Source organism: Schistocerca piceifrons, chromosome 4 (assembly GCF_021461385.2).
Source record: "Schistocerca piceifrons isolate TAMUIC-IGC-003096 chromosome 4, iqSchPice1.1, whole genome shotgun sequence".
NCBI classification, from domain to species: domain Eukaryota; kingdom Metazoa; phylum Arthropoda; class Insecta; order Orthoptera; family Acrididae; genus Schistocerca; species Schistocerca piceifrons.
In genome coordinates this window covers 305,331,715-305,356,319 of record NC_060141.1, presented here as the reverse complement: position 1 = coordinate 305,356,319, position 24,605 = coordinate 305,331,715, and the positions used below count along the sequence as shown (strand labels likewise).

The 24,605-nt window shown below is 42.1% G+C and overlaps 1 protein-coding gene across 1 annotated transcript in view; it reads left to right on the top strand.

The window, feature by feature from the left end:
- The window catches only part of LOC124795808 (locomotion-related protein Hikaru genki-like), a gene marked incomplete at its 5' end in the record, with an annotated part of 321,671 nt that overhangs the window by 114,448 nt on the left and 182,618 nt on the right, over positions 1-24,605 (top strand). The window contains one exon of the mRNA XM_047259889.1: positions 7,589-7,751. Coding sequence (XP_047115845.1) covers positions 7,589-7,751 — 163 coding nt within the window. The remainder of the gene's footprint in view (positions 1-7,588; positions 7,752-24,605) is intronic.

Genomic DNA, 24,605 nt, shown 5'->3' with positions numbered 1-24,605 from the left:
TTTCAGCAGACTTCGTTTTATAGCAGCTGTTCTACTGCCTTTCGGTGTTCAAAAATTGGTTCAAATCGCTCTGAGCACTATGGGACTTAACTTATGAGGTCATCAGTCCCCTAGAACTTAGAACTACTTAAACCTAACTAACCTAAGGACATCACACACATCCATGCCCGAGGCAGGATTTGAACCTGCGACCGTAGCGGTCGCGCGGTTCCAGACTGTAGCGCCTATAACCGCTCGTCCACCCCGGCCGGCTGCCACTCGGTGTGCTGTCATTCTGTTTCCCTTCTGAAGTAACAGTGATTACTATTTATGGTGATCACCTGCCGCTATAAGAACTAGTGGCGGCTGCCGCTAGCAGAGAAAATGTAGTTTTCTCCTGTATTCACGCAATCACGTGGATATGGAAGCAGGCGAGACAGAGAGGCACAAAGCGCGCGTCCCAAATTCTCCACAGTGTGAGCTATTGGGAGCAAAAATCACTTCTGTTTTTATAAAATATAGTTTGTAGTCTATTTGGCTTCCTCAGAAACACCTTTCTGGCCGTTACCACTGTACATTTTGTATTCTCTCCACTTTTTCCATAATCAGTTATCTTGCTGCCCAAGTTCTGCTTTTGTTCTGGTCTTCAGTCCAAAGAGTGGCTTGATGCATCTTTTCGTGCTGCTCTATCCAGTGCAAGCCTCTTCATCTCCGAGTAACTATTGCAACCTACATCCTTCTGATTCTGCTTACTGTATTCATCTCTTGGTCTCCCTCTACGATTTTAACCCTCCACCCTTCCCTCCGCCACTAAATTAGTGACCTTTGATGCCTCAGAATGTGTCCTACCAACAGATGACATCTTCTAGTCAAGTTATGCCACAAATTCCTCTTCTCCCGAATTCTGTTCAGTACCTACTCATTAGTTATGTGATCTAAACATCTAATCTACTTCATTCTCCCGCAGCACCACATTTCAAAATCATCTATTCTCTTCTCTCCTGACGCTTAAATCCATACTCGATGTTAACAAATTTCTCTTCTTCAGCATCTCTTTACTTCCCATCGCCAGTCTACATTTAAATCCTCTCTACTTCGACCATCGTTATTTATTTTGCTTCCCAAATAGCAAAACTCATCTATTTATTTATCTCATTTAGTAACCTAATTCCCCGAGCATCGCCTGATTTAATTGACTACACTCCATTATCCTCATTTTGCTTTTGTTTATAGCCTCCTTTCAAGACGTTGTAAATTTCGTTCAACTGTTCTTCCAAGTCCTTTGTTGCCACTGACAGAATTACAATGTCATCGGCAAACCTCAACGTTTTTATTTCTTCTCCCTGGATTTTCATTCTTACTCAAAATTTTTCTTTCGTTTCTTTACCTGCTCGTTCAATTTACTGACTGAATGGCACCGGGGATAGGTTACAGCCCTGTATGACTCGCTTCTCAACTATTGCTTCCCTTTCGTGCCCCTTTCTCCTATAACTGACATCTGGTTTCTGCACAAATTATAAATAGATTTCACTCCTTGTACTTTACCCCTACCACCTTCTGAATTTGAGAGTATTCTAGCCAACATTGTCAAAAGCTTCCTCAAAGTCTACAAAGGCTGTAAACGTAGGTTTTCCTTTCCTTAACCTAGCTTTTAAGATAAGTCGTAGGGTCATTATTGCCTCTGGTGTTCCTACGTTTCTACGGAATCCCAACTGATCTTCCCCGAGGTCAGCTTCTACCAGTTTTTCCATTTGTCTGTAAAGAATTCGTGTTAGTATTTTGCAGCCGTGACTTAGTTCTGTAATTTTCACAAGTGTCAGCACCTGCTTTCTTTGGAACTGAAATTATAACACTCTTATTGATATATGAGGGTATTTCACCTATCTCATACATCTTGCCCACCAGATGGAATAGTTTGGTCACGGCTGGCTCTCCCAAGGCTATCAGTGCTCTGACAAATTCCTCACGCAATATCATATCTCCCATTTCATCTTCATCTACATCCTCTTCCATTTCCATGATATTGTCGTCAAGTACATCGCCCTTGTTTAAACCCTCTATATATTCGTTCCACCTTTCACCTTTCCTTTCTTTGCTTAGGACTGGTTTATCATATGAGCTCTTGATATTCATACAAGTGGTCCTCTTTTCTTCAAAGATCTCTTTAATTTTTCTGTAGGTGGTACCTATCTTAGCCGTAGCGATATATGCTTCTACGTCCTTACATTTGTCCTCTAACCATTCCTGCTTAACCGTTTTGCTCTTCCTGTCGATCTATTCTGCTACAGATGTACAAATGGAATAACATCAGGGATAGGCTACAGTCCTGCCTCTCTCCCTTCCGGGCCACGGCATCTCTTTCTTGGCCCTCGACTCATGTAACTGCATTTTGGTTTCTATTCAAGTTGTAAAACGACTTGCGTCCCCCATATTTTATCCCTGCCACCTTCAGAATTTCAAAGAGGCTATTCCAGTCATTTTTCCAAATCTTCCTCTAAGCCTACAAATGTTGTAAAGGTAGGTTTGCCTTTTCTTAACCTCTCTTCTAAGAGGAATTGTAGGACCAGTACTGTCTCGCGTGTTTCTACATTTATTTGGAATCCAAACTGATCTTCTCCGAGGTCACGTATTACCTTTTCTTTCCATTCTTCGTGTTAGTAGGTCTCAGCCATGACTTATTAATCTGATAGTTCGGTAGTATTCGCACCTGTCAACATCTGATTTCATTGGAATTGGAATTATTATATTGTTCTTGAAGTCTGGGATATTTCACCGGTCTAATACACCTTGCACACCAGATGAAAGAGTTTTGCGATGGTTTGCTTTCCCAAGGCTATCAGAAGTCCTGACGGAACGTCGTCATTTCTTGGTACCTTGTATCGATTTAGATCTTTCAGTTCTCTGTCAAATTCTTCCCGTAGTATCCTATGTTTGCCTTCATCTATATCCTCTTCTATTTCTATAACATTGCTCTCAAGTGCTTTTCCCTTGTATAGACCCTCCATATGCTCCTTGCACCTTTCTTCTTTCCCTTCTTTGCTTAGAACTGGGTTTACATTTGAGCTCTTGATATTCATGCGGGTGGTTCTCTTTCCTCCAAAGGTGTCTTTAATTGTCCCATAGTCGGTATTTATATAGAAGGGCTGATGGACCTGTAATATCACGAAGTTATTTTTTTTTCTAATTTCATGTTCCACATGCGAAGTAGTTGTATGGAAGTGATGTCATTATTTCTATCTTTGCAACGTCTTGAGAAGAGTCCTTTTGGAGTGACAGTAAACAAATCAGTTACACTTCTGTTTATTAATAAATTTTACATTGATTGATCCCCTCCGATGTACACAGCTTTTATTTCCGAGCCAATTGCCGGTCTTATGTTTACCGGAACTCTAAAATAACTCACAAGATTGTTTCTTGAAACTCCCATGCGTGAAGATATGTTCGTTGACAGCCGGTACAAACGATTACCCACTGAAGATCTACATACTCCACTGATAACTGCTATGTAAATATATTGTTTCATTTGCTTTATGGACATTCTGTTAATCTCTTGGGCACAGTGTGTACTGTGGACGACTGGCTGGTGCCCCACAGACATTAATATCTAGATGCAGGTTGTGACTAACAAGTGCTACATTTATTCCTTGTGTATTTAAATTATGAAGATTCTTGTTTCGTAACAATCGTTTTGGAACTTCCACTTCAACGACGACCTAGTAGACAATCGCTGGCGTGCTCACCAAACTAACTTGTAATTGAAAGGCATTGACAGAAGTTTGTCACTTAAGGTGAGCGTCACTGATGTCAATCACTAGTGTGAACTTCCGTCTTACACTTAATAAAAAAAATAGAAGTCGAAATAAAACAAACTACAGATTCGATCTGCTTCTCCAACGTCGCACTGGAAAGGGAACAACATCTCCATTAGTCATATCTAAACTTTCTCTCCAGTTTCCATATGAAGTTTCGAGTCGGTAAAATCTACTGGGAGCTCCCGGGCACTCTACAATATCTCGTCCCCAATAACTGTCACAGATCGGCAGTGACTGGCGGTCGAGGATATGTGAATAAGCTTCAGTTTTTAACGACACTCCCCAAAGCAATTTTCATTTATTCGTTACTCCACTACAGCTTTCTACCGTGCTGCCACGACAATAGATCTCTTTCCCGAATGCAAAGTTTCTTGCTGGTAATAGCAGCACCTATTGTTCACCTATGTGGCTCATTAAAGTATAGCCTAATTCCATTTCGTACAGTCGTTTCGTTCTTCGCACCAGTATCATTCAGATATGCTGCACAAGGAAACGACGTGCAGTATCACGGTGAACGTATTTGGTACCTGCGAAGAGAGAGATTTTTTGTTTATTTCGAGCAATAGTCTAAGGCTGCTTTTCCCCACACCACTTTGTCGAATCGAATGAAACTCTCCTCCATGTCACCGTAGTATCCCTTTAGGGTCACTGTCTCTTCAAGTGTTCTCCTGACATGTATGAGATGGAATCTCCCGTTACCTCTTCTTGAATGAACATTACAGCCTAGATTATAATCTACTCGGATTCAGAACTGCAGCTTACAAACTGAAAACAAGAAATGAAATATTTGTTATAAATAAATACATCTCCCCTCTGACCAAAACCTCTTCATCCAAATCCGGCTGCCCATCTCTTCCGCCTCTATCTCCCTCCTCCTCACTCCTCTCTCTGTCCATGTCTTCTTTCCCCCTCTCTCTGTCCATTTTCTCCCCCTTCCCATCTCTATCCATTTCCTCTCTCCACCCCCCCCCCCCCCCCCCGGCCGGCCACTCTCTCTCTCTGACCTTTGCCCTTGTTCATTGTTACTGCAAATGAAAGTTCGACTGAGAAGTAAAGCATATAAAATGAATGGGTGTAGCAGTTGGTATCATTAACATACCGAGCGAGCTGACACAGTGGTGAGTACCCTGGACTCGCATTCGGGAGGATGACGGTTCAAATCTGCGTCCAGCCATCCCGATTTAGATATTCCGTGATTTAACTAAATCGGTTCCGGCAAATCCCGTGGCAGTTCCATTGAAAAGGCACGGTCGACTTCCTTCCCCATCCTTCCCCAATCTGATTGGACCGGTGACCTCGCTATTTCGTCCTCTCCCCCAAATCAACGAACCAACCATTAACATAAGAGGTGCAGGAGAGACCTATGCAGCTTCTGGATCAGTGATGATAGTAGCTTCAGTGACAGGAATTCTCATAGTCACAAGTAGGATTGCAAACTTTCGGATTATTTACATTCCATAATAGTAGTCTAACCACAGTTCGATATGCCATAAATAAAACATTCCAGTTTCTTCTTAAAACTGACTTCGCCGAAGGAAACAAAGCAATACGGTGTTGTGTATAACACTTTTGTTTAAAGTTATATAGAAATAATAAATTTGGGCCCTGAAATGTAAGTTAAAACTAACTGTTAGAAAAAAACGAAGCCACACTTTGTCACAGTGCAGCATTGTATATTTCGAGTCAGTTTTGACTTACTCTGATGAGAAAGACAAAGAAAAGTATGGGTCCGTGTGAATCTTAGCGGAGTATCGTGTAAATGTATGAAGTAAAACGGTCAAGAACTTCGCCTTGATATATTAAACGTATTTAAAAAAGTGTGTCCGAATTTTTACTCGTGCGTTGTGGAAACATTTGAAATAAATTGGTTAAGAATTTTTCCAGATTTTTGCTAACAATGTTTTTCCATCATGTGTTAAACATATGTTTATTTACCACATACATTTAAAAATATGAAGCCCATGTCCAACCAAAGTTTGTTAGAGTATCGTGTAAAAATAGGAGATAAACGGATTAAGAACTTTCGAGGATTTTGCTAACAACATTTCCCCTTTAAGGATCAGATGCATATTTACATAGAACATATTTTTTTAAAATTTGTAGCCTACGTCCATCTGAATGCTTATTAGAATGTTTATTAGAGTTCTGTGGAAAAATCTGAAGTAAATCATTCAGGAACTTTTCGAGATTTTAGTAACAACTTTAAAGAACGACTTGCCTTTATATAGTAGTATAAAGTCATATACTGTGTGTATTAAAAATATGTATCCTACGTGTAAAATAATTTCATCAACAAATTTTCCAGGTTTTTATTTACAACCTTTCCCCTTTGTATAGTCAAATACCATATACGATTAAAAACGTGTAGCTTGTGTCCGTCCAGATGTCTATTAAGGTATTATGTAAAATTTTGAAGTAAATCCGTCACAATTTTTGGTACCAACTTTAAAATACAACTTATCTTTATATGGTAATGTACATTAGGTGCAGTTGAGGACTGATATTTCGACCTTTTCGCCTTTTGCTGGAACTCTGCCGAAAATACCGTGCTTTATCACATGTCAACATTTGGACACTAAAAAGTTTTAATTTCTTTCCTGCGACTGCAAGTCCTTTGTCCTCGCAGTCTAGTCATCTCTATTTATAAAAGGTAGTGTCTTGACTGACTGACTCATCATCGCTCAGACCAAACCGCTAAGGATAGAAACTTGAAACTTTGAGAAGTTGTGGATCTTTCATTGTAGGCGTCGTTTCAGAAGCGATTTTATGAAATTCCAACAATAAGGGGGTGAAACAGGGTCATATTGGTTCACTGACTCATCATCACCTAGTCCAGACCCCTAAGGACAAAAATTTGAAGTTTGGAGACGGTGTGGATCTCATACTGAAGGTATCGTTTAAAAACGGATTGCCGAAATTCCACGCCTAAGGAGATGAAACAGGTGATGAAAGGCCTTTTGAAGGTATGTCGCTACTGAGAGAATTTTGAAGCTAGGACTCAGAAAACCAGTATTTGGTTTCTCATTCAGAAAATAAAGAATACGTGCGTTTACGAAAATTCAACAACTAAGTTGATAAAACATTGGTTCAAAGTTTTTTGAAAATAAATAATTTCTAAAGCACCACGAAAGTATTTTTAAGGCTACATCTATGACAAGTGGTATTTGACGTCTCGGTTAGAAATAAAAAGAAAGGAGTGTTTCTGGAAATCCAACTCCTAAGCAAGTGCAAAAGGAGATGAAAATTCTTAAGAAAATATTTAGTTACATTAAAAACATTTTACGCTGAATTTATGAAAACTGATATTACACTTCTCGGTTAGATACAAAGAAATACTTGTTAGGGGATGAAAGCTGCTATGGAATTACCTTCATAAGAACACAGAACGCATGATATGGGATCCATCTACCAGAATCTCTTTTCGCTCAGAAGTACACTCGTAAAAGACTGTGCTTACGTGGCCTTAATTAGCGTGAAATGCTTAGAATGTGTTGCAACTTCTGAAAAACATAAAAAGTAGAGTAAATAAAAACAAAAAGCTCTACAGCCCATACAGTTACGCGAGAGAAGCAGCGGGCACTAAGCTAGTCTGGAAACGTAATTTCACGAGAACAATTTATAGTAACGTTATATGACATGGGTGCCAACAGTCGACGTAAGTAATTAAGCGATACAGGAAATCCCTATGCAGGAACCGCAGCTTATGGCTCTGGAGAGTGCATGGGTAGTATGTTTTTGTGTTTAGTACGTGGTGAGAGCGAGCCGGTGTGTCACGGTGTGTCTGGCTGTGTGCGCAGAGCGAGAAGTCGGTGTTCCCGCACGGTGCCATGATGACGGCGCGCTGCCGCCGGCCCGGCCTGTACAAGCTGCTGGGCAACTCGTCGCTGCGCTGCCAGAACGGCGCCTGGAACCCGCGCCTGCCCGCCTGCATCCCCACCACCATGCTCACCAACTTCACCGGTGAGTACGCTCGCTGCGGCACACTGACACAGTCACTTCCACTGCAGACCTACGCATAACGTTGCCAGTCGATATGAACTGGTACGAGCGCGTTACGGGCAGTAGTAGGGAAGACGAATGTTCGACTTCGATTTATTTCGAAGATGAATGTAGCTTCTGTATAAGGTGGGCCGCATACAGAAAACTATTTGTGATCACCACCAGTCCTGATTAAAGAAATACTCGGAAGCAATTCAAAGGTGTGGGGTTGGGTTGAGTTGTTTGGGGGAAGAGAACAAACAGCGTGGTCATCGGTCTCATCGGATAAGGGAAGGACGGGGAAGAAAGTCGGCCGTGCCCTTTCAAAGGAACCATCCTGGCATTTGCCTGGAGCGATTTGGGGAAATCACGGAAAACCTAAATCAGGATGGCTGGACGTGGGATTGAACCGCCGTCCTCCGGAACGAGATCAGTGTGGTAACCACTGCGCCACCTCGCTCGGTTCAAACGTGTGCTGCTAGTTTTGTTAATGGAAGATTTTGTTTGCACTCAAGTATTATCAAGATGCTTAAATTTAATTATGAACCCGAATAGTTGAAATAAATGCAAGTTCACTCGCACTTAAAGTGAAAGACACAGGCTGAATTATAAACTCAACAATTAATCAATGAGCGAACAGACATTCAAGCAACTTTAAATTAATAGCTTAATAAAATTAAAGTTCTTTAACAAGTGAAATAAATGTCATCAACCGCTACACGCGAGGCTGCTTTCACGTGTAAACAACAGTTACGGCTTGCTGCAACTCGAGATACTGTGCCAGCAAAGGCAGCTATCGTCAACACATCTGAATGGAGCAGAATTAATTCACCAATTTCTACTAAAAATTACGCTGATTAGACAGCCCCTCAAACAAAGCACAACGGGATATCCGTTCATGAACTGTTTGAAGAACAACAAAGCTTAAAAGACAACAGTTCTCAGAAAATTGCAAAGACAAGAAATACTAAGTGAGGATGAGCTACTCCGTACAAAATTTAACTATTAAAAACCTGCTTGTCCGACCCCAGAAAATCAGAGCTGCGTCAGTCAGTAACACGAGGGGCAGAATACACAACACGTCGGGTAAAACCACTGAATAAATTGAAAGATTTCGTCGCATAGAAAATTCCCTTGCACCAAGGCCACAACCTGCGACACCCCAGTTGTTAATCACGGGGAACGTTCCTGAAACCTGATACTCAAGGAAAGGCAGGAATCGGTTACGATTGTGGAGGGGGTCGTAATCAGTTACTGTTGTTTCCCTTTTACAGTTACACACAATTTATTTTAAACCAGTAATTCCAGTCTCAACAATAAATAAAAATACCACACGTTCTTAATGAAGGAATAAACAACTTTGTAAATAATAGTGTTTTCAGTGAGGTGTAATTTAGCAAATCATCATTAAATACAGATACAGCAGATAATGTTTTAAAGGCAAGCCACTGTAATCTGGGCAGAAGGCCTTACACGCCAGGAATGGCAATAAATTAAAAATTGTTTAAAACTCGCTGCAACATACAATTACAGGTATTTAAATATTAAAGGTAAGACGCCGCAAACACAGTAGAAGGCATCAGACGCCAGGAATGGCAGCAAATAAGGTTTTAAAGGATTACTGCCTAAACACAAATACCAAATTAGAATTTAAAGGCAAGCGACCAGCATCACGGCTGAAGGCCTTACACGTCAAGAGTGATAATATAAAAAAATTAGAAACCTGCTGTAAAACACCAAATACAATAGCAAAGGTTAATTTAAAAAAAAAACTGATCACCAAACTGGTGAAATAAGATGATGGTAAACTTTGGAACACAACCCTTAAGATCTACTGAACACTACACTGCTAGGTTGATTGCAGAAGGCGACCAGAACTATTAACTAGACATATATAACCTTTAATGTATGCATTGCAAGGTATTGTAATAAATAATACAATAAGAAAACACAAGGATCGGTACATAAGTTCCTTAAAGGGTACTGAGGCAGATTATACGCGTAGAAGACGTGGACTGAAGGAGCGTTACACTAAACTACTGGTCATCAGACCCTCTTTTAGAATTCACCTGTCTTACGAGGACCAAGGGGGCACAGACGGTGCTCCAGGAATCGACCTCTGAGAAGGTCCGGCAACAAACACTTTCGCGAGCGAGGTGATACGCAGGCAAGAGTTGCATTCATTTCACAAAATGGTAACTCCGACTAGTGTCAGCCTAACGAATGAATAATTATGATCTTGCTAAAGCTACCTGACGTCCGATAAATCAAATGCAACGATTGAACAATACGCTAAAACGGTAACCGGCGGTCTGCACTACTGAACTAAACATAACAAGTTTAATGCAGCAAATAGTAATAAGAAGTCGAGGAAAGATAATCAGATCCGCCTTCCCCAAGCCCTCCACTCGCTGCTCTTCGCCTCGGCGACACTACGAGCAGCAACACGAACCCAATTCACTGGAGAATCGCGGGATATCACAATGGTGGAGGTTTCTCTACTTGGATTGAAACGCACTTATCTTAAAGCTTGCTGGATCCGGTCTACGACGAGGTCGTGCACCCTCGTGACCACAGCCCTTCCATCCGGCAGTCCATGCGAGCAGCCAGCGGTCCCGGGGTGTTCTGGCACTGCACGGACCTGGCTCCTCCTGAGTCCCAAACTGAACTGGAACACTCACACGACCCGGAAAATTAACGACTTCGCCCCAAAGATAGGGCAGCAGTTACTAGATATCGATAACCGCCGCTGCTGCTACTAGCGAACAGGCAACGCTTGCGAAATCGAGTGGCGCAAGTCAACAGAGAGTGGAAACCTACAAACAACAGCAATGCAAGCGTCGGCACGGCTCAGTTCCAAAAACGAGATATAGGATAATAAAATCCGGCAAGCTGCTAGAAAACGCAAGTTGACGTTGGTGCGAAATCCGTCTTCGCTCAGTGGCAGGACTTCCTCTCTCCTAGCCGCTCCCCACAAGATAGCTGCTACGGCGGTAAACTACAGTCGACTTACTCCTTTGCAGCCGGTCCCATTCAGATCCGTCAAAGCCCCCACGGCCAACACGCCCCTCGTGTACCGGGAAGGACTGCGGAGACGAACCACGGGTTTATAATACGAGGCCACTCGAGCCAACACCGAGTGAAATTATGACCCCACTCCCGGCCCTGATCCTCAGTCTACCTCTCAGTCCCACAACCGAACTTAAGGCCACGTTCTCATTCAAATGAGAAAATGTTAATTAAAAGTTTGGAAACTTTTTTTTGAGAGAATGAAAACACATATGAATGATCTGTTTGGCTACTGTGATTGATCATACTTTGAAATTTATTTTAGATTCTCAAGGGCCTGTGAGTTTGAAGTACACAGGCTGAGTGCAGTGTAGCCCCTCAGCATTCATCTGAAATACAAAATTGGTAACATCAGTCGATACTACATTAAGTTTATGTGATCTTATACCTGACCACAATGAAATAACGTTAAATTTAACGATATGGTGCCAACTCGCACTTTGAGTTCGATTTTTGGTTTTTGACTTTATGGCCATGCAAAAAATAGTTGATATTAACAAATTTCATATATTGTCAGTATAAGCTCCCAAGGAAAGTGTTCACTTTTCGAGGATCAAAGGTAGACGTTAACCCTTTCACGAAGGCGCCGTGATTGCTGCGTCGTGGGCTGCACGGCCCATTTTTCGCGCTCCCGGCGGCGCTATTCTGACCTGCTTTCATACTTGTAGTGTTACCGCAATTATTGGACTTTATACTATATATTTATTAGAAATATTTATACAAATCACACATGTTTTTGATATTGTCTGTGTCTAAGCACAAATCCAAGCCTCTGGATGTCAATGGAACAGCTTGGGTAGCACGTGTACGTGATAAGGAAGCAGCTACAATAGATGATCCGTGTTCATTGTCACATTAGGACCATGCGGCCCTTTCATCTTTAAAATCACTACCCAGTATGAGAGAAAGAGCTTCGTCCACAGTATATCGCTTATCTGCCATATAACGTCTAGTAGAAGCTGAGGTTGACAACGTGTCGCGTCAGATTAGAAAAAAATGTTCAAATTTGTGTGAAATCTTATGGGACTTAACTGCTAAGGTCATCAGTCCCTAAGCTTACACACTACTTAACCTAAATTATCCTAAGGAACCTCCGCCGGGACCAACCGCACAGTCCATGACTGCAGCGCCTGAGACCTCTCGGCTAATCCTGCGTGGCGTCGGATTAGAAACAAGGCGGGAAATGAGCAGCGCAACTCAAGCGAAACTAACGCTTTGAAACTGAATGCAACTGCATCTAGTGACTGTTGTTAACTACAGACTTTGAACAAAGCCGTTAGATGGTGCTTAGCTCATGCTTCCACAACACTCGAGCGTAGTGAAGCGGAGCTGTATGACGCGAGGCGGAACTGCTACAGCAGTCCACCGGCTGGGCGGCACATTCACTTTCGAATTCTACAGACGTTCATCGTAGTGAAAGGGTTAATAGGATGAACCGTTTTTATTTTATGCTGCAAGCAATTTTGCAAAATAGTTTCTCGAGAAAAATCTGCTTAAAGTTTAGAGAAAACTTTTATATGTATTATTAATTCAGTTTCCATAAAGGCTACATCCTATTATAAATTTTTTATGTCGCTGATCACACTACTTCTAATAATGGGCTGCATAAACTCGCGTAAAGCACGGATTTTTGCGAAAAATGGTTATACGAAAAACGAGATTAACCGAGCACTTCACCCAAGTAGAAAAATGCCTAAAAATAGGAGACAGCAACAACCATCAGCTGGAAAAGTATTTCTTCCGTTCATCCATAACATCACTGATCGCATTGGAAAAGTACTAGCCAAGTTTCAGGTGGAGACTATTTTCAGACCTACTAAGAAAATTTGTGAATGCCTAAGATCAACAAAAGATGCTCGTCACCCCCTAGCCACCCCAGGGGTATATAAAATTCCGTGTAGTTGTGGCAGGGTTTACATAGGAACTACAAAAAAAGCATCAATACACGGTTGACGGAGCACAAAAGAAACTGTCGCTTGGGACATATCGACAAATCGGCAGTAGCGGAACATGTTTTTAAGGATGGAGATCACGAAATAAAATTTGGTGAGACAAGCGTGCTAGCGAGGACGTCGCACTATTATACACGTATGTATAGAGAGGCAATTGAAATCCACAAACATCAATACAATTTTAATCGTAAAGAAGAAGGATTAAAATTGAACTGTCGCTTGGGACATATTGACAAATCGGCAGTAGCGGAACATGTTTTTAAGGATGGAGATCACGAAATAAAATTTGGTGAGACAAGCGTGCTAGCGAGGACGTCGCACTATTATACACGTATGTATAGAGAGGCAATTGAAATCCACAAACATCAATACAATTTTAATCGTAAAGAAGAAGGATTAAAATTGAACAATATATGGCGGTCGACGTTGCATCAATCACGTGACAATCGATTGCCTGCAATCGAGAGAACAGACGATAGCCAGAGATAGCCACACATCGACGCCACGTGACGTGTGGTGGCGCCCTCTACGATCTCCATATAAGCGGCAGCCCCAGCTCCTAGCAGCCAGTCGTCGACTCACCTCGGAAGATGTTCTCCGTAGTTGAGAACGAAACGTCAGGGAGAAGAATTTCTACAGATCGACCACGGCAACTTAGCCCGGAAGTGTTTACTGATAAAGACGCCGGCCGTGAAAGCCTACATGGGATAATAAACCTTTTGTCCCAACATTCTAAGACGTATATATATATATATATATATATATATATATATATATATATACCTCTCAAAAAATGCAACAAAAAATCGGACTTTCGACCATTTTGAATGAGAAGCTGACCTTAAGAGAGCGAGCCTGCTGCCTGCGCGGATTATCGGACCACCAGTCACCGCCTTCGGCCAAAGATAAATACTAGTCAGAGCGCAAGTTTTGCTTTAGCAATGACAAGCGTGAACTGCACATTGGTGAGGTCTGCAAACGCATAAACGTAAACACATCCACACAGTATTACATTGTTCGCTGAGGTTACATAGCGAGAAACGCAGACTGGGCTGATCACTACACTATTGTCTGAGGACGAAGTGGTTGCAGGGGGTACCATGAGTCAATGAAAACCTTTTCCTTACAAACACAAAATCTGCAGTTATAGTACGTAAGCAACTTTGCGGTGTGTGGCGGAGGGTACTTTGCGTACCATTGTCATTTCCTTCCTTCCCTTTGTAGTCGAGAGAGTTTTGCGTGAAGAACGATTGCTGGAAAGTCTCCGTGTGGACTCTGAACTCTCCGATTTTATTTTCATGGGCTTTAGGAGAGATATACGCAGGAGGAACGAATGTAATTGTATACTTTGCTGGGATCGCAGTCTCTCGAAACTTTAACAGTGAACCACACTGTGATGCAGACCGCCTCTCTCGCAGTGTCTACCGCTGGAGTTGGTTGATCATCTCGGTGACGCTTTCATGCTTATTAAATGAACCATCTGCCAGGCACTTAAGTTGGATTTCCAGAGTATCCATGTAGATGTAGATGTAGACATAGATGTAGCGAAACGCGCCGCTCTTCTTTTGATCTTCTCTATTTTCTCTATGAATCCTTTCTGGTACGTATCCCAAGAGCAATTGATCGAGTATTGATTGATCAAAGGTTTTCCAAGCTGCTTCCTTTTGAGCACTACATTCCGTGATGATTGTGCCAATTAATCTCAGCCTGTCATCGTCGTTCTCTGCCATTATTTTCATGTGGTCTTTCTATTTCAAATCGCTCTGTACGTATACCCTTGATATAGTCGTAACTAACTGCTTCCATTGTTTAACTACTCTTACATTTGCTCTGGGTTGGAAACGTTGCCATTGTACTGTAGTCACGAAAGTAATGGGAGAAAGAAAAAAATGTAGTCGACGAAGTTCCAGGGCAGATCTAGGGCTCTTCATTACCATACAGTTACCATACAGCAGACTTCAACGTCTGAGAATCACGCGGTGGAATTCACTAATACCATTCTCAAAGAAATCTACTAATCGTGGTCATTGTTTCCATGCACACAGAACAGAACATACGACATATGCTCTTGCTCTTTTAACTTGTCTGTTCAAAAATGGGCGGAGCAGTAGCTAAATCTATAATTCGTTATCGTATGCTCAAAGCGTAGCTCATTGATCTCCAGTGGAAGTTGTCCACAATCAGCACCTAATCCAATCCAATTGTAGCCAGGCATGAATATTTCACGAAACTTAATATGCAATAATCTGCACTGAAGTTAAAGCTAAATCATCATAAAATTACAGCAAAACGCTATTTCCGAAACCCTTGCTACTTGTAGAAAGTCGGCCAAACCAAGTAAAGTAAGATCCTGTAGCTATAATACTTACCGGATTGCGTCATGGCAAAAGGTACGAGTCATTTTCGTATTTTCCACGAAAATGAAAGCTAAGTACTCGTATTTTTTACTTAAAAATAGTATAACGAGCTATTTTTAGTTTTGGTGTTTACGGCAGCTGAACACATCAGGATGTTGGGCACCAAAAGAAGTACACAGGCGGGTAAATGGCCTAGAGTGCTCTTAGTACACACAACAAAATTTTGAAAGTGTATTTCGTACTTATCTAAAATGTATGTTGATATTAGTGGATTAGGAGTCACTACTTACGACAGTATGTAAACCTTACTGTAAAAATAAACCAGAAACAAGGCTCTTCAGCGAGAAGTGGAGAAAAGCATTTTGCAACCGAATAAGATAAGCAGAAAAAGTATGGAAACACTAAAATCACAATACATTACCTTGTCTAATACGGAGAAGGAAACCCTTTGACATTCAAAACAGCTTGCAGCCATCACGGAATGGATAAATATAGATCCTGTGTGATTTATTCTTGCTAGAATGTAGTGGCAAGCTTAGGTAACGATAATGGATGTGGATTTCGATCACACCCAGTTCTCACAAATGTAGACCGCAAAGACTAAATAACACTGAGATCTGGTGGCTGTGGGCCAGAGGAGATGCGACAATTAATCCTCGTCCTTACAAAACTAGTCCCCAACGATAAGAACTGTATGAAAAGCGGCCCTGTCGCCTTGGACACAGCCAACAACAATGGACAACAAACACTGTACAATTTCATGCACCTGTTCAGCCAAAATGGTCACATAATCAACGCCAGTAATGCGAGCTTACTGAGAAGCCGTGGGCTTTGTAGAAGACAACCGACTTTTTGAGTTATCAGTCTCCTGACTGGTTTGATACGGACCGCCAAGAATTCCTCTCCTGTGCTAAGTTCTTCATCTCAGAGTAGCACTTGCAACCTACATCTTCGATTATTTGCTTTATCTATTCCAATCTCTGTCTTTACCTGCAGCTTTTGCTCTCTACCGTTCCCTCTAGCGCCATGGAAGTCATTCCATGACGTCTTAACAGATGTCCTATCATCCTGCCCCTTCTCCTAGTCAGTGTTTTCCATACATACCTTTCCTCTCCGATTCAGCACAGAACCTCCTCATTCCTTACCTTACCAGTCCACCTAATTTTCAACATTCGTCTTTAGTACCACATCGCAAATGCTACGATTGTCTTCTCTTCCGTTTTCGCACGGTCCATGTTTCACTACCATACGATGCTGTGCCCAAATATACATTCTCAGAAATTTCTTGCCCAAATTAGGGCCTATGTTTGATACTAATAGAGTTTTCTTGACCAGGTATGCTCTTTTTGGCAGTACTAGTCTACTACTGATGTCCATGTTTGCTCCGTCCGTCGTATGTTATTTTTCTGCAAAATTATGAGAATTTCTTAACTTCATCTACATCGTGACCATTAATCCTGATAAGTTTCTTTCAGTTCTCATTTCTATTACTTCTCATTACTTTCGTCGGAATTACTTGCAACCTATATTCTGTACTCATTAGACTGTTCATTCTATTCAGTACATCCTGTATTTGTTCTTCACTTTCAATCAGGACACCAGTGTAATCAGTTAATAGGACACATTTTGAGACATCAAGGGATCACAAATTTGGTATTGGAAGTAAGTATGGAGGGTAAAAATCGTAGAAGGAGACCAAGAGACGAATACAGCAAGCAGATTCAGAAGGACGTAAGTTGTAGTAGTTATTCAGAGTTGACGAGGCTTGCACTAGATAGAGTAGCATAGAGAGTTACCTTAAACCAGGCTTCGGGCTGAAGACTACAATCACAACTCTTCATCATTAATTAACTGCGATTTGCGTCATTTCCTTTTACGTACTGAATTACCCGTGCAGTATCCTCATATATTTTCTCTATCTCTTCATCATTTGCTTGCGGCGTTGGCAAGTATACCCGAATCGTCTTTGTCGGTTTGGCTTGCCGTCGATTCTGATGAGAACAACCCTATTACTGAACTGTTCACAGTAACTCACTGTCTGCCCTACTTTCCTATTCATAATGAATCCTACTCCAGTTACAGCATTTTCTGTTGCTGTTGACATTAACCTGTACTCATCTGACAAGAAATCCTTATCTATTTCCCATTTCACTTCACTGACCCCCACTATATCTAGATTGAGCCCCAGAATTTTCCTTTTCAGATTTTCTAGCTTCCCTGCCACTTCGAAGTCTGAAAATCAACTCCCCGACTCGTATAACATTATCCAGTCGTTGGTTATTCAGTCATTTTCTCACGGTCACTTCCCAATTTGCACTTCCCTCCCCCCGGCGATCCTAATGTGGGACTAGTGAGTAATATTTTGCTAGTGATCATCATGATCACAGGCAACATTATGTGTCTTTAGTGCAGTGGTTTCCATTGCCTTCTGTGTCCACGTGCCGTTGATCAGTGCTGATTCTTCCTCCTTTAGGTGCAGTTTCCACCCCAAGTGCAAGAGAGTGCCCAGAACCTCTGCCTGCTCCTTCACCCTCTTTGACAGGGCTGTTGGCAGAATGAGGGTGACTTCTTACGCCAGAAGTCTTCGGCTGTCTTTGCTGATGATTTAAGCAATGGCGGGATTCGAACAGTGGTGGGGTTCGAACCCGGAACCAAGGACGATTCGATTACTGATCAACGACGCTACCTCTAGATCACGGGTCATGTAAGCCACGACGTGACTGTCCAGATCATCATCTAATCCTTGCCAAGTTTCACCCTTGTGGCGTAAATCCGCCTAGAAGTTGGAAACAGTGTGAAACGAGACCCATCTGACCTAATGACTTTCTTCCATTGCTCCATACTTTTATAACTTCCGCACTACATTTGCCTGTTACGGTGATTTTCATCACTTCTGGGTGGGTTTCGACTAACTTCTCACGCTGCACTTTCTTACTCGTTGACCTCCCTTAGCGTTGTTCTGGTGATTACAGGTTTCGTGAGGACGAAGTTCAATTCTGCAATGGACTTAGCAGTTGGCTTCCTCTTATCTCTCGTCATACTCCTCCATAATAATGGTCTGTCATGATTACTCAGCATATACTTTAGTACGCGTTGTGACTTCACGGATGATGGTTTTCCACTTTCGCTGTAAGCAGTATAAATCTTCGATCGGTCCCTCCTGAGACACCGAACACTTCGGCTACCATGATTACAAAAGCACCCGTCATACTAGCACCAACTAATTGCCAAAGTTCGAAATCACTTAGGTGAGACGTAATTCACACGCAATTACACAGAACTGTTCTGAACACAACTGACATTGGAAATGTATTAAAGACGTTTCATAATTGTTGTTGGTGGCCAAATAAAATTGCGCAACCTCCAGACTTGGCTAGCACCTACATTTATTTTCAAACATGCATTTCGCGCGATGTTTCCAAATTTTATATCCAAACCTTTACTTACCTCCATATCATTTTATTTTCTTACTTTCAATTTTTTCTATGCTGTAATCTTCTTTAAATTAATTATACTACACTTTTTCATTTAACAGTGGACAATTTTGATTAATATATGATTTCCACATCGTGACCTGGAAAACAAAATATACAGCGTGATCAGAAACAGTCTGGACAGCTCGTGAGAGTGTCGCAGCAGAAGCTGTGTTGAGAAATAATTGTTAAGAAATAAACACTTTGCACCGCGTCCGATCGAATTAGCATTGACGTTAGCCAAAGAGGTCGTTCCGCACACAAATTCAAACACTTGCACGGGGTGAAATGCGATAACGCACGGGCCAAAGTGGATCCATGGATTACCAATTTTTGAAATCCTCATTACCAGTAAAAATGTGTCTGTTTCGGAAGTTATGAATTTAAACCTGTTGGGCAAAACCCACACTTCTTCAGTTCGAGGAAACCAAAAGAAAAACACATTTTCCGACAGGCCGTTTGAATTTACGGGCGGAACAACATGTATGGTTAATTTAAATGCTAATTAAATCGGATACGGCACAACGTACCGATTTTTTCCTTACCAGTCACTTATCAACATAATATACCCCGCTTTTCAGACTGTTTGCGGCCGCCCTGTATATTTCTTGATTACAAATTAAAAAGAAATTTTTGTCTTTCATTTACGACACAACGTTCTTCGACAGAATACTATGCGGCTCACCGTGCGTCACGTGACGATACACCCTTACTCGGCGGGCCATCTGTCACTGTATGTCGTCTTTTCTAGTCGTAAGCGTTCTAACCCCCCAGGATCCGAAGGTTCCAAAGAAATAGAGCCGTCTCGCTGCTCTATAGAGTGCTAGTGCGAATGGCGCAGCCTTATATGTGTGGCTTGTAAAGGTTTTCATGAATTTTCCTTTTAGATAGCTATCATGCGTAGAAACTTTTGGGTCCCTTCAGCAGCTTATGACTGATCGTCATTTCGTTGCATGTGCATCGTAAATGCTGGGAGAGTGGTGAGCTTTCCTCGTCCTACTACTCCTCAAGTCTTTTGCGAGATACCTCTACGGCATTAAGTGTACTCCAAGAAACAGTTTTATCCAAGTACTCGTCTTATTGAAGATTCGAAAAAAATTGGTTGTACTTCCTGCAAGCAAAATCTTTACCATTGTTTGGACGTAGATAGTAAATTGGCAAGTAGAATATTCTACTTATTTATTTGTTTCAAATCAAAAGATAAGAGTTATCAGATCATCCCTTAAATTTAATTAGATAACAACCGTTAAATGGTTGTCGTTCCAATACATGAGCTGTATATATTAATAAGCGTAATACTAAATATACGATATTACAGCAGTGCTAGTTTCACTAATTTTGTCTTAAGAAGTGTTGTCATAACGTGATGCTCCCGTTGAATGGGAGTAATAATGCATGTCAGCCAGACAACAGGATCAAATATGGAGAAGATGATCACTGGTCTCAGGAGAACCGAGGAAGGAACGTGTAAAGTTAGAAGATGGAATCAGAGATAACGGAAATACATTCTGATAAGGAAAGCATGGGCAACGCTGACAATGAAAGAGAAATACTGGATCGCTTTTGATCAAGAAGGAGACAGCATGGTTTCTACATGCATAAGGGGAAGCTATATCGATAATAACAGTTAAAGCTAAAATCTTCTCTTCAATGTGACGTTGTTGCGGTTTAAATGGAGGCTTGTGGTTATAAATCCTCAACTGTAAGACTGAAACGAAGAAAGAGAGGGAGGAAGATTTAGTATTATGCTTAGGTACAGCCAAAATATTTGACTTACTGCGTAACAATGGAACGATGATAAGTGGTTAATATGCGAGGCGAGATCACCTGTTAATAACAAAACGGAAGAAAAGAGAGTGAATGCAAACAACGCCGTCTATACGGTATCCTTAATTGATCGCGGAAAGGACTGGAGACATTATATAACACAATGCCCCCTCCACCCCCCTCCCCTCCCTCCCCCATTCACCCACCACCACAAACACCTTACGCGATCTTAAATGGCTAGTACGATTTGTCTAGTGTTTTTGCTATTTGCACCATACTGTAACACATAACAGTTACAAAGATTCGACAGGGCTAACAACAGACTAGTTATAGGTGAAGTTACGTTTTTAAATATTCTTGTATTTCATGGCAGATATGCGGAGATTTACCTCTTGCTGCGACAGTTCGTTCATCCTAGTTCAGATGCTGATCATACGAGAGTTGCCCAGAAAGTAACGCACGCATTTTTTTCTTCAACAATTCTTTATTGAACATAATGGGAATTACACACACGAAAGAATGGTGTTTTATGTACACACTGTATTTTTCCCCATAATCTCCATCCCGTTATATGGTCCTCCTCCAGCGCAAAACAAGGGCGTGTATGCGCTGTTGGTACCAATATTTGACCTATGTCAATCACCTCCTCATCATCCTCAGAACGTCTTCCACGAATGGCATCCTTTAATGGCCCGAACAAGTGGAAGCTCGCTGCAACATGTTAGGTGTAACAGCTGTGCATGGTCTACCTTTTTTTTCCTCTATTGTATGTCGATTCCCCCCCCCCCCCCCACAGAGGGGGGGTGGCTGGCAGCAGCACAATACACTGCTCTGCAGCCTACAAAAAAAATTAGGAGATATAACAATATAAGCAGGCGACAAAACGATGACTGTAAATACTGAAACAAGGCGAAAAAGTTGCGAAGAAAATATAAAACAGAAGGTCGGTGATGCTGATTAAAAAACATAGTAAGTAGACAGGCACAATTAAGAAAAGAAATGGCGACAGTCTGGTTTCCGTTCGCAACAGCTGTAAACACTCATAGCGACAGTATGGTGGCTGGTCGCAACACTGACACGGGAATGGTCTCCCCGAAAGCTGCAAATCATGCAGCTCCGCTGAACCGCCTTCTGATGACCTCATTCTCCTCGACCAGCGACTGTACACTGTCGACAGCAGATGCTCAGTAGACTTTGCACAAGTGTTTGTGAATAATCCCCACCGTTTCTTTCCCTGCGGTGAGAAATTCAATGACGGCACGTTCCTTGTTACGTATATCAGCTACAGACATCGTTTCGAAACGGTCCAGCAGCTACTCTATCTGTCGGAAGTGACGGAAACTTGGCCCGTTCACTCAGGAGTCTTCAAAATAATACATACGTTAATAGATCGGTTACTGCTGCTACAGTGACAGGTTACCAAGATTTAAGTAAGTTTGAACATGAAGTTATAGTTAGCGCACGATTGATGGACCACGGCATCTCTGAGGTAGTGATGAAGTGGAGATTTTCCCATACGACCATTTCATGAATGTACCCTGAATATCATGAATCCGATAAAACATCAAATCTCCGACATTGCTGCGGGTGGATAAAGATCCAGCAAGAACGGGACCAAAGACGACTGAAGAGAATCGTTGAACGTGAGAGAAATGTAACCCGTCCGCAAATTGCTGGAGATTTCAATGCTGGGCCGTCAACAAGTGTCAGCGTGCCAACTATTCATCGAAACTTCATCGATATGGGCTTTCGGAGCCGAAGTCCCACCGTGTACCCATGAAGACGGCACGACACAAAGCTTTACGCCTCGCCTGGGCCCGTCAACACCGACCTTGCACTGTTGATGACTGGAAGCAAGTTGCCTGGTCGGACGAATCTCGTTTCAAATTGTATCGAGCGGATGGACGTACACGGGTATGCAGACAACCTCATGAATCCACGGATCCCTCGTGTCAGGAGTGCACTGTTCAAGCTGGTGGAGGCTCTCTAATGGCGTGGGGCGTGTGCACTTGGAGAGATATGGAACCATTGATACGTCTGTATATGACTCTGAAAGATGATACGTACGTAAGCATCCTGCCTGATCACCTGCATCAGTTCATGTCCATTGTGCATTCTGACAGACTTGGGCAATTGCAGCAGGACAATGCGACACCGCACACGTCCACATCAAAAATTGCTACAGAGTGGATCTAGAAACATTTCCGCTGGCCACCAAACTCCCCAGACATGAACATTATTGAACATATCAGGAATGCCTTGCAACGTCATGTTCACAAGAGATCTCTATCCCTTCATTCTCTTACGAATGGGCGGACAACCCAGCAGGATTCATGGTGTCAGCTTCCTGCACCGCTACTTCAGACATTAGTCGGTTTCATTGCAATGTCGTGTAGCGGCACTTCAGCGATATCGCTGTGGCATTACACAATATTAGGCAGATGTACCATGTTCTTTGCCTTTTCAGTGTCTCCGTTCTCTTCTACACCATGCAGCAGCATTGCGTGGCCACGGCTATAGTAACGGTTATTTTTCCATTTTTTATTGTCCCTCATATCTCTACCATATATCTCTCTCTCCTTTGAGTTTATTGTATCACACTTGGTAGAATCTTTTCATTATTATCTTTCTTTTTAACTTTTTGGCCTGCGCTCCTTTTGTCGCCACAGTCGTCAGTGAACGTAGGGATGGGAAGTATTGTGCATTACCTGTCTGTGACTCGTTTGAACTTCGTTCCTCGTGCTTCCGTATTTTATCTGTTCTTGTACCGTATTTCATGAGGTATAGCTTGGGAACCAGCCCAGTCTTAGCCTATACTAGCGAAGCAGGCAGCCTGTAAATCACATTCATCCTCACTGGACTGCTAGGCCAAAGGCTGTTAATACGGTGTGCGGATTCGATTCGACTCTGGTTCAACTCCTTGTATCGCCAGCTGTTGCGATTCACAGGTCTTGTTAGCAGACAGCGGCAGACTGAATACCCGTGGTGTAAGGAACATCCATGACATGAACTCTTAAAGCCCTATAAAAAAAAGAAAACAATGCAGTCTTTGATTAGTAATCAAGACATACTAGGTCCTGAGTCCGACCCCTACCACAGGTTAGATTCTTAATAAAAATCATCCGCAATAGCTGCCAAAAACTTCCGACATAAGACGTCACCCTCAGCCTGCCAACGGACATGTGAAAGAGACTGCCAGAAAGGAAAGAGATTCAGGGCACTTTATTGCCCCTGCAGTGGCAAACTGGCCCTAAAAGCTGGAAGAACTAGCAATGATCAACGGCATGGGAAGGCAGAAGGCCTTGAGAACCACTGCATTCAACAAACATAAACTGTACCCACAGAGCTTGTAACTTGTAGCTGAAAAAGTGTTATCATGATCTCTCCATTGGTAAAGGATTCCGGAGTAGCCCCCTTCAGATCTCCGGGAGGAGATAGCCAAGGGGGAGTTAACCATGCCAAAAGACTTAATACTCAACAAAAGGAAAACATACTACCAGTCTGTGCTTGGAACGTCAGAAATTTCAACGTTTTAGGGAATCTACAAATTCTGTAAAGGGAAAGGCGAAAGCTCAAAATAGATACAGTCGGAGGCAGTGAAGCGAAATTGAAGAAAGACAAGGATCTCCAGTCAGATGAGCATAGGGTAATATCAACAGCAGCAGAAAAAGCAATAAGGGCAGAGAGTGAGTTACTGTGGACAGTTCACTGATAGTGTTGTTATCATCGACAGCAAACCAACCCCGACAACTACAGTTCAGGTATACATGCCGACTTCGAAAGAAGAAGAGATAGAGAAAGAATATGAGGATATTGAAGGGGTTATTCGTTACTTCAATGGAGAAAAAGCTAATAGCTAGGAAGGTTTGGATTTCCGTTGGAAGGGAATGCGTAGAGGGTTTCGGAAGTCAGATATTGGATTATAAGGTGTACCCAGGAGCAGATATAGACTACGATGAAAATTTGATGATGATGAAGAGCAGACTGAACTTAACAGACTATTCAGGAATAATCAATGCAGAATGAAGTAGAATACGGAACTACTAGGGAGTGAATAGACTTATTGAGGTTCTCTGGGAATATATAAGGTTGAGTCAAATGAAAACCTTAAATTCGTAATAACAAATTGAAATTTTACGGCGTTATCCTATAAGTTGGTAAATGTGCTACAAACAGCGTGCAAAATGGCCTGCAGGTGGAAGCATAGTTCAGATGCAC